The following is a 10,950-nucleotide window of genomic DNA, read 5'->3' as shown; positions in this document are numbered from 1 at the left end:
GAGCCCGTGGACGACCTATTACTGAAATTTATGATGATGATGTGCGAGCTGAACTTGCCGAACTCCGTCAATCTAATCAAGAGCTTCGACAAATGGTGAATGAATTTTTAGAACGAGCGTCGGCACCCTTTTCTCCCCGAAGTAGGAGGAGTGCATCATTTGGTCGTGAAAAGATGAATATGAATGAAAACGGTGACTCATCTAGCTCCGTTGAAACTTCAGCAGCCCCACAAAATGATCGATGGAATATGGAACGCCTGGCTAGAGCTCTTGAAGGATCGGATAGAAGCATTCAAGTTAATGTTTCTAATTTTGAAGGAAAACTCAATCCGGATGAGTATTGTGATTGGATCGCCTCTTTGGAAGCATTCTTTGAGTGGAAGGATCTCTCTGACGAGAGGAAGGTGCAATTCGTGGCTACAAAATTGAAGGGACATGTTCTTGTTTGGTGGCAACAATACCAACGAAATCGAGATCGACGAGGTGTTCCAAGGATTAGGTCATGGGCAGAAATGAAATTGAAGTTAGATGAGAAGTTTCTTCCGCTGGACTACCCTCAAACACTTTACAGTAAGTTTCATCAATTGCTTCAGCTTAATGATCAATCGGTAGCCGATTATACAGAGCAGTTCTACAAGTTAATGAGTCGAATCAATTTGAACGAAAGTGATGACCAACTTGTTGCTCGATATAGAAGTGGTTTGAAATTTAGTCTTCGTGGTGAACTAATGTTGCACTCTATTCAATCTCTTGAAGAGGCATATCAAATGGCACTCAAAGCAGAAGATAAGTATAAATGGAACTCCTTTAGAAGAGGTGAAAATTCTAAAGTTTTAAAGAAAAGGCGATTGCGCGAGGACAGAGGAATTCTGCACCTACTTTTGAACGTCCAAACCCACGTGATGGGGGAGGAAACAGGGAACGTGGTAAAGGTGTCTCTTCCTCAAACAAATGTTTTAGATGTGGAGAACCGGGCCATCGATCTTATGAATGTCCAATGAAGAGGGCTGAAGTGAACCTTGCCGAAGAGGGATTTCTGGAAGAGGAGAAAGAACCAATTTATGATGAGGAACTCGATGGAGAAGTAGAAGAGGAGTATTGTGAACCAGATTGTGATGCTGAAAGTCTTGTAATTCGTCGGGTGATGACAGTTCAAGAAGATGACCAGTGGCTAAGGCATAATATTTTCCGAACTTATTGCTTGTCTTATGGGAAGAAATGTATTTTGATGATTGATTCCGGCAGTTATGAAAACATGACATCAAAGACTATGATTGATAGGTTAAAGCTCAAATGTGAACGTCACCCCAAGCCCTACAAAGTGTCATGGTTCAAGAAAGGAGGTGAAATTATGATATCACAAAGGTGCCGAATCAAGTTTTTAATCGGAAAGTATGAAGATGAGATCTACTTTGATGTTCTTCCTATGGATGCTTGTCATCTACTTCTTGGGAGGCCGTGGCAATTTGATCGGAATGCTCAACATGATGGAAGGAAGAACACCTACTTTCTTGTTAAACATGGGGTAAAGTATATGTTGAATCCGTTGAAAGATATTCCTACCACTGTGCAATCTGAAAATAAAGTAAGCTTGTTGTCTTATAAAGCTTTTGAGCATGCTTTTATGAAAGAAGATGTTGCTTATGCTTTGGTGGCTGTGGGAGAGAGCCAAGACGATGTTAAAATGATTCGCACCCCTTGAAAGTGAAATGGCGTTAAAAAGCATTGAAGTCTGCCACGTACCTTCCTTTAACAGGGGCGAATTATCCTACAGAGGGTGTGAATTTATCATAGCCCTTATTATATTACAAATTTACAAGAAGGAGGATCTTGCTGGTCTCAGTACCTTTGGAGTTAATGGTATTCTTCCCCTACTTTCTCAGGCCACCCCCTCTAGTGTATAATGACTTCTCCTTTTAATTTTTTACGCCACAAGGGGGTGTCCTGGGGAAGAAATGGGGTAAATATATCATTTCCCAGAGAAAATTGCTAAAAAGATGACGAAATAATGGGGTGGTCCATAATAGAAGACTTTCAGTGATGCAAGAAGTTGCATTTGGATAGCCCGGATCATGTGCTGTAATCGGCATCCAATTCTATTTCGGCCTGATTCCAGCATTCGGCCAAAAAATTAAAAGAATCAGGGGGCAATAATGGCATGGGGCGGAGTCTAAGTGAGAAAATGCTGGAATCAGTTTGCCACGCCAAGAGATTGTTTTCTGATTCCACCATAGAATATTTTGTATAATAAAAGTTATAATATTATTTTTTCCATCCCATTTCCAAAGAAATAGGAATAAGAATTTTCATCAGTTGTACATTTTGCTTCAGCATAGTGGGGGTCCCACTTTTATTTGATCTAAACCATCCACTTCATAGTTGATAAAAAGAACTCCTGCAAATCATCCAACCCAAGATTTCAATAAGGCCCTGTTAATTTTGGATTATGAGAATCGATTTTGAGTCCAAAACTAACTATTGGACTCAAAACTACCTGTAATTGGACTCAAAAACCATTCTCAAAATCCAAAACAAACAGCGCTTAAGAGAACATGTTATATAGAGAAACTGTATGTGCACACGACCTTGTTATAGAGTTACAGATAAGCATCCACACAAAGAACACTTCCTGGAACCAAACTAACTTCTTGTCATGTCAACCAGATGTTGCAGAGCTTCCCATTCCCAAACAGGCTTGAGACAGAAGCTGTTAGAAATACCATACAATTGGGGTCCCACCCAAGAACTTGTAATTTCTACTGGATTGTTAAGGAGAAAGACGCCTAATGGAAAAGGATTTACCATCAGCATTGTAGCTTGATAATTTCAGACACCCGCTCGAAGAAACACAAACACATGCTCATGGTAAACATCAAATCCTGCCTCCTCCATGATGCTTACGCTTCCCTCCAAGCTAGCAAATTCCTCGCCCTTGCCTTGCTAGAGGCGCGTGTCCTCTTGCCGCCTTGTTGAGTTGGGTTGGGGTCCCTACCCCTTGTGGGCTCATCATGGTGTCCCTCTGTCATATCAGCCATGGTGCTTACTCTTTGTGTTTGCGCTCCTGGTGAACCCGGCTCTTATACCACATTGTCACGGCCTTGGACCCTACCAAGCCAACCGTGCCGGCACTTAGCACTTTTCACCCCCTTGGTGATGCTAAGTCAGCCTATCAAGAGGAAGCGGGCAATCGAAGTAGATGAGAGAGAACACAATAGAAAATAAAGAAGTTGTATTGCACTAGAAAAGAGAGCGTACAAGTTTGCTTGGATGGTTTGGCCAAATGAGGCCTCATCTATTTATTGGCTTCCACCTCCTTAATGGACGATGGAGATCAAATCTAATTAAAGGTGGGGATCTATCCTCGAGAATGTTCCCACCTCCTTTCCTTAGATATTTAGGCACTTAATTTGATTATTCCTTGCTCAAAAGCCATACAACATCTACATTATATATAAATTAGGGAAAGCAAAATAGCAAACAAGACTTAGCAGAGTAAGAAATAGAAAATAAGGAAACCTAGATGCAATATGGAAATAGTAAATAAGGAAAGAAATCTAAAGAAAGAAAACAAATACTAACGCCCCCACACACACAGGAAAAAAAAAAAGAGTACAAGATAAGGATCAGTGATCCCAAACAAATCCATAAAGGAATTACAAGCAGCATTTCCGCCCTCAGAACTTCAGCTTTTGCTAATCTATCTGCCTCCTCATTTGCCAATCTCTTCGATGTTCAATCCTAGGACCCAACGGCCTTCTTAAATTAAGTACTTCCGCTATTAAGTCTTGTAATCTCCTGGATCCAATTCTCCCAATTTTTCTCCCCCTATCTTTCTCGGGCCACCCCTTCTAGTGTATAATTACTTCTCTTCTTACACTACAAGGGGGTGTCTCGAGGAAGAAGAGGGGGCTGATTTATCATTTCCCAAAGAACATTGCTGAAAAGATGACAAATAATGTGGTGGTCCAGAAGACTTAAATTGATGCCAGAAGTTGGGTTTGGATTGCTAGGATCAGGTGTTGGAATCGGCATCTCCAGTTCCATTTCTACTTGATTCCAGCATTTGTATTAGACTGTGAGAGATCTTAACCCAATCCAAACGTGAGATTGGGTTAAGATCTCACCATTAGATCTTCTTAGAGGTAGATTAGGCATGTTGGTTAAATAAGGTAATGTGGCTAGATGAGGCAATTAGATAAAATTAGTAAGTTGGTTAGATGGGGCAAACTAAATAAATCTGGATATTAGACTTCATTTGATTTGGTGGTAAATTGAGGCAGGTATGCTTATTCGGAAAGTAGACTAGATTGAGATTATATCTTTCCATGTTTATCCTTCACTTGTTCATTGTAAATTATCCAAGAATTAATAGAAAATCTTCTCTTCTAAATTTTACAATTTGACTCAAAAAAAATTAATGGAATCAGGGGCAAAATTGACATGGGAAGGAGTCGAAGTGGGAAAAGGTGTGATTGGGTTGAGATCTCACCATTGGATCTTCTTAGAGGTGGATTAGGCATGTTGGTTAAATGAGGTAATCTGTCTAGATGAGGCAAAGTAGGTTAGATGGGGCAAGCTAAATAAATTAGGATATTAGACTTGATCTGATTTGGTGGTAAATTGGAATAGGTAGGCTTGTCAGGAAAGTAGATTAGATTGAGATTATATCTTGGGAAATGATATTTGCGCCAAGTGGCGAGAGAAGGCTCTGGAGGCTGGATTAAGGAGAGACTAGAGAAAGAGCAAGAGCTAGGAGAGGATATATTAGGCTCTGTTCACTTGTTTTCCCGAGAAAGGAAAAGAAAATGTCTCCCGGGAATCTGACGTTGCATTAGGAAAAGAAATCCGGGGAATCTGTGCAGCAAAAGGTTTCCCTGGACTGTTTCTAGACTGTTCACTTGCGCAGGAAAAGGTTTCCAGGGAAACTGCTTGCCCTTCTTTTTGCACTAGTTTCCCAGGGAAACGAAATCCGTGTGTTTTTGGTCAGAAATGAAATCCCTAAAGGGGGGTGGAAAATGATCTTTTCCATGTCAATTTTTGACTTATTGCACAAATTCCACATGTGTAATTCTATTTTCACTGGAAAGCAAGTGAACACTAGAATTTTGTCTTGTCAAGGAAAAAAGAGGCTGTTTTCCAGCGATTTGCTTTCCAGGGAACGCAAGTGAACAGAATACAACTTATTTGTTCCTTGCTTTTTAGTCCCTACTTACCTTACACTCGGTCATGCAATCTCAACTCTCTCCATCTCACGCCCTCCCTAGGCCCTAGCTATCTTGGTTGGCAAACGTGGCCTAAATTTGCAAGCGTCAATACCTATTATCTTTTTTATTAGGTCGTGGGCATAGAAATTAATTTCTTCAAAAAAAAAAAAATCTAAATGAAGACTTTTGTGAAATGAAACCAAATCAAATGGATGACACATCTCATTAATTTCTCCACTGGTTTTATCTCTAAAACCCCTGATGATCTGTTAAAGACTCCTTTTACAAGCTCATTCAGGAACCTAGATATAAGATTCAAGAAATGGGTAGTCAGTGTACCCAACAACTGGATCAAGTATATAGAAAGTGTCTCTGTTGTACTTGTTAAGTGGAGCATCAAGTTCAAATCTCCTAGGTAGATCTGGGTTAGCCAAGAAGAAGCGACCAAATGCAACTAAATCTGCATAATTTTCAGCAACAGCTCTGTTGCCTTCTCCTCTGTTATACCCACCAGCAGCAATAAAAGTCCCTTTGAAAGCTTTTCTCATGGGTAAAAGACTGTGGGGAGTTTCCGAAACCTCGATCGCCGATGTTTTCATCCTCGGCTCGATCATGTGGACGTAGAGAATTCCATATTTGTTCAGTGATTCGACCATGTAAAGGCCGAGAGCTTCGGGGTTAGAATCTTCCGACTCCATAAAAGTGGAGAAGGGGGAGAGCCGAATGCCGAGTCTATGGGCTCCGATCTCATTGGCCACAGCTTCAACTACTTCTAGAGCAAAGCGGCAACGGTTCTCTAAGCTTCCTCCATATTCGTCAGTTCTGTCATTCACAAGGTCTTTCATGAACTGGTCGATTAGGTATCCGTGGGCGCCGTGGATCTCAACTCCATCAAAACCTGTGTATGAAAAAGAGTTTTAGACGAGAGAATTGAAGAGAGAGGGAGAGAGAGATCTTTGATGTTAATCTATAAGCAGTCCTCAAAACGAAGTGCAGTTTAATTCTCATCTTTGAAATTGAAACAGAAACTAATGCTCCTCCCTCTAGTTTTCAGTAATCAAGTGGGAGCTTAAAATCACAGTCTATGATGGTATTATACTAATCAATGTTTAAAACTCTAGGTAATTAATTGACTCGCTCTGGTAGACTCGGTTTTGGTCCTCCCATGTTAATAACGAAATCCTGTAACTCATCCAAGTTGATAAAAATCTCGCCGCATCAATTATGGAATTAATGTTTTAAAATTAGATACGGGTAAAAATGCCGCCAAAGAAGATTCAAGTAGACTCGACGTGGCATGGCAGAGTATTCGGTTGAAGCGGCCCGGTACTCGGTTGATGCGGTCATAATTTGAGAGTGAAGAGTTTTGATTGACTTGGTAGGGCAAATCGCTGACTCAAACAAGAATTCAGCTAAGGTAAAGAATGATATTTATCAGATTAAGGTTAGGATTATCAACTAACAAGGTGACCAAGAGATTGGACTACATATGAGGCAAATGAGGGCGTGTTTTACAAACTGTAACAAAAGAACAAATTACTGTCTTGATTTCCAGAAAAATGATTACCAGCTTCTATCGCATTCCTTGCAGCGAGTCTAAAATCATCAATGATCTGAGGGATTTCATCCGTCCTTAACCGTCGTGGGGGAGAGAACATTGCTTCCTCTCCGCTGTTTCGAGGTTGGGGTGTCAATGGCTTGTCAGTAGAGGAAACTGGAGCTTGCCCATTAGGCTGATAGCCTGAAATAAGAATTAGAGAAAATATCAAAGATTAACATGAGTTTTGCCTTAATATTCTAACCCAGACAATAGTAGAAAACATATGGGTTTGTAGAAGAGGATATGTTTCCGGCCATAAATCACACTATGAGTGATCCTAAATTGTCAATCAGTTGACCTCAATGGATGATTAAAGCGATTAAAGCAAAAATGGTTATTGGTTCACATTCAAATAGGCAACCGTTATGATTATCCGAATGGTGAAATATTTGGCCCATGTCCTGTCCACAACAAGGCTTGTCATGTGTATAATGGGGACGTTGCATGGCCCACTATGCAAAAATAACAATAATAACGTCAGCCAATGTTTAGGCCCTGTTTGTTTTGGATTTTGAGAACAGATTGTGAATCCAAAACTGATTGTTGGACTCAAATTTACAATTACTTTTGTGTCCAATAATAAGTTTTGGACTTACAATTGGTTCTCAAAATCCAAAACAAACAGGGTCTTAATAGAGGTCCACTTTAGTCCAGAACGGCCATTTTCTTCATTTGGATAGGCAGTCTTTAGTGCGCGACATTGTATTTTGATAATGCTTGCACCCAACTGACCCAAAATGAAGTTAGGACTACTTGCATAGTATTGTTTGTATTTTCATTTGTGTTTGAAAATTACTCCAACGCAATTCTGCAGAATACTTGATATAATGTTCTATATCATGGTAATACTGCATAACACCTTATGGGCAATTATTTCTCATGCTTGAAAATAGCATCTATAACAATAACATATGGATCCACATTGAGATCGGAAAACCCTAGGATGAATCTAAGGTAACAATTATGTCTGTGAAACAAAAATCACGAAAGAATTCCGAGAAATCAACAGGTATGGGGTATGCAGCACAAAGAAACTCTATAAACTCAAGATTTTCGAATTGGGTTTCTCTCTAAGAATAAAATATGCAAGAGAAATCAACTCAAAGGCCAAGTTGCATATCTTTTTTTATTAAAAAAAAAGAGCCCAAGTTTATAATTGGCTTTTTCGTATCTTGGCACATCTATGCTTGCCCCACAAATGAAATGACTCAAATCATTGTACACGTGAAGAATGGATATTGAGGCTGATTAGTAACATTGACATTGGCAATCTGTTGATTGACTATCCTTTCACCAATTGTACTAAAGAAGAAGTTTATAGATAGCTGGGATTTGTACATACTAGAATTAGAGACTCTCCCAACGTGCAAAATCTGGCAAAAGAAGATGCCTCCCTTCTCATGAACAGCATTCACGATAGGTTTCCAAGCTTCAACCTGCTCTTTCGTCCAAATACCAGGTGTCTCTGGGTAGCTGTGAACAATAAAAAATAAATTAAGCATAATGATCATGTATCGGTCCGGGCCCATCCATGTTATATAGTGGGGCAGCTTTTGTTTTATCCACACTCTTCAATCTTCATCCCATAGGCCGTATGGTGGATCTCCAGTGGCCTAAAAATCACATCAAATGGACAGTCCAATATACAGATGGACGGTCTAGATCAATCAATATGGGCCCTACTGTGTAATAATGAGCATGCCTCGTTGTATTGCAATGTGCCCTAATGAAGCATTGACATGTACAAACATTCTTAGCATTTCCCTCTCACAGGCGCGCTCAATAGTGAATAGAGCCATTGATCTACTGAGCCAGGTTGGGACAGGCTGAGGCCAACCCTAGCCCAACTTGAGATAACATTCCCTCAACCCTAACCGGGCCTGAGGGTCCGCCTCTAAATCTGTGAACATTAATCCAACCTGTCTATCCCTTTTTTCCATATTGGGCTGGGTTGGGTTCGGGTTAGCCGTTAGCCTAGTGTTAAAAAAGAAACCAAAAAACAAGAAACAACATAACCCTAAATTTGAGTTCTCTTTTCACGTTTGGTTTGTGTTGGGTTGCACCCAAAATTAAATTGGGTTCTCTTTCCCCAACCCATCCCAGGCCAAAATTGGGTTGAACACATTGGGTTGGGGTTGAGCCCGAGCCAAGTTGCACCCCTAGGATGAATGGATGATTTACCAAATATGTATATGGTACCAACATGAAACGATTGAGGGGTGTGTCAATATCAGCTAATAAAAGAGAGTAGGTGAGTGCAAATCTCAGTTAATATTACCCTTGGGCAGTATCAGAAACTCCTGTGGCTTCAGCAATTAAAAGACCCCCTTTGGTAGTCCGCTGAGAATAATACAAGATGGCATGTGGTTGAGGCACATTCCCGTATGATCTCTGCCTTGCCAATGGTGCCAATACTACTCTGCCAAATTCCCAAAAAAGAAGAAAAGATTAGCGGGTATGAAGTTTCTTAGTCAATATATTAAAAAAAAGATTAGAGAGGTAAATATTGCTAGAATTTCCTACTATTATTAACACATGAAAAGAGATAACTTTAACCAATCCTATTCAGTTTTGAATTCATGATAGCATCCCTCCAATTAACCATAATTATATAATTTCCCTCTAAATCATTGAAAGAAAAGGTTTTCTCAAGAAAAGAATTTCCAGTACGAAAAGTTTTTCTTGCAATCCAAACAGGGAGTGAAGACAAAATAAAGTGTGTGGAAATATAATTACACTTTTTTCATTGGGCGACTCATATTGGCACCACCATGTTTTAATAATTGCACAAACTCAACTTGTCTTTTCTTTTTTAATTTACAAGTACTGAGGAATTAACAATCCGAACTTCTTTTTTTCAATCGAATGGAATGAAATGAAAATTTTCATGGATTTTTTTTTTCACGATAATTACCTGTGAGAAAGTTGGAATTTTCCCATCATGTACGTAGTAAGAAGCGGAATTTTTTCCATTGTTGCTCTCTCTCTCTCTCTCTCTCTCTCTCTCTCTCAACCCTGAACTTTAGCCTTTAGGACGCTAGGAAGGGCATTTTATAGAGCGCGGGAATGAAAGAGCAGCTAATATAACCTTACAGTTCACCTAAATATCGAAACTACCCCTAAGTTTAGTGTACCTGTAGTGCCCCTTACCATTCATGCGTGGACTTGGGATTTTTAGGCATTCAAAAAGGGCAAAGGATGACCTTTTATATTGGCAAACCAAACAAGAGAGAGAAGGAGTCAAAAGACGCAACCCCAGTATTAAATGATCAATTGAATTGGGGCTCGAAAAGAAGACGTGATGTCGAGGAGCCGCCGGGCCCACTAGCTTTTGTCAAAAGAACCCTTTTAAGTTTGGAGAGGTTTTGAGAGGTTTTGCTAACGGGAGCATTCGAAATTTGAATTTTGCAATCATTTTACGAGTCCTTCAGACTTTTACTCATGTTTTGACAAAACATGTGTAAAATTCAATTTCCAATTCTCCTTAACAGGCACACGTTAGCAAAACCTTGTTAGATCTCCTCCTAAAAATTTGATAATACCTCACGGCGTATGTCACCACAATCTAAAGCTTTGATTTCATTGTCAAGTAGATAGGTAAACTAGACCTACCAAAAGTGACCCGGACCGGCGGGTCGACCTGGCCCGCCCGTAATTAAGGAGTTCCGGGTCGCTGACCCGTTTGAAATTTGACCTAGTACGTACGGGTCACGTCAAAGCTGGCCGGGCCGGGTACACCCGCAGGTGCCCGTACAAACCCAAATGATTTAGATTTTATATGCCCGTACTTTTCATATTGTACTTTACCTATTTACGTTATTTGGGCTCAACCTATTTACGTTATTGCCCATCACATGGACAGCTTGGATCATCCTATTATAGCGTGGGAATAAAAACAACAAAAAGAAAAGAAAAACCTCAGCTTGGATCATTTATGACACGCCCGTAAGACCCAGACCTGTACGGGTTGGGTGAAACTCGGCCCGGCCCACCCGTTTGCTAGGTCTAAGGTAAACATCTGTGTTCAAATAAAGGATGACCCCAACCATCCATTTGTTGACCACAACATAGATAGGTTGTGCCAAAAGGTATCATTTCCATATGATGATCCTAGCCACCCGATCTATAGAGAAACTACATATTATA

General features: G+C 40.2%; 1 protein-coding gene across 1 annotated transcript; it reads right to left on the bottom strand.

Moving 5' to 3' along the window:
* Positions 1-5,398: 5,398 nt before the first annotated feature.
* LOC143864750 (12-oxophytodienoate reductase 2-like) lies at positions 5,399-9,820 on the bottom strand. The gene is made up of 5 exons (XM_077375555.1): positions 9,719-9,820; positions 9,083-9,223; positions 8,147-8,277; positions 6,772-6,945; positions 5,399-6,102 (listed from the first exon to the last, which is right to left on the bottom strand). The coding sequence occupies exons 1-5, from the start codon at positions 9,775-9,777 to the stop codon at positions 5,507-5,509; spliced, it is 1,101 nt and encodes a 366-aa protein (XP_077231670.1). The 5' UTR covers positions 9,778-9,820; the 3' UTR covers positions 5,399-5,506.
* Positions 9,821-10,950: the final 1,130 nt, after the last annotated feature.

Source organism: Tasmannia lanceolata, unplaced genomic scaffold (genome assembly GCF_043159265.1).
Source record: "Tasmannia lanceolata isolate RefF3 unplaced genomic scaffold, GAP_Taslan_0.1 ptg000054l, whole genome shotgun sequence".
Lineage (NCBI taxonomy): Eukaryota > Viridiplantae > Streptophyta > Magnoliopsida > Canellales > Winteraceae > Tasmannia > Tasmannia lanceolata.
This window is presented reverse-complemented; position numbering and strand designations above follow the sequence as displayed.

Bases quoted from the DNA above. Each gene is read 5' to 3' on its own strand.
- LOC143864750 (XM_077375555.1), bottom strand. From the start codon at position 9,777: ATGGAAAAAATTCCGCTTCTTACTACGTACATGATGGGAAAATTCCAA. The intron at 8,278-9,082 runs GTAATATTAACT...TATTGTTCACAG, and splicing joins GTTTCTGATACTGCCCAAGG to CTACCCAGAGACACCTGGTA. The intron at 6,103-6,771 runs GTAATCATTTTT...TTTCATACACAG, and splicing joins AAGGAATGCGATAGAAGCTG to GTTTTGATGGAGTTGAGATC.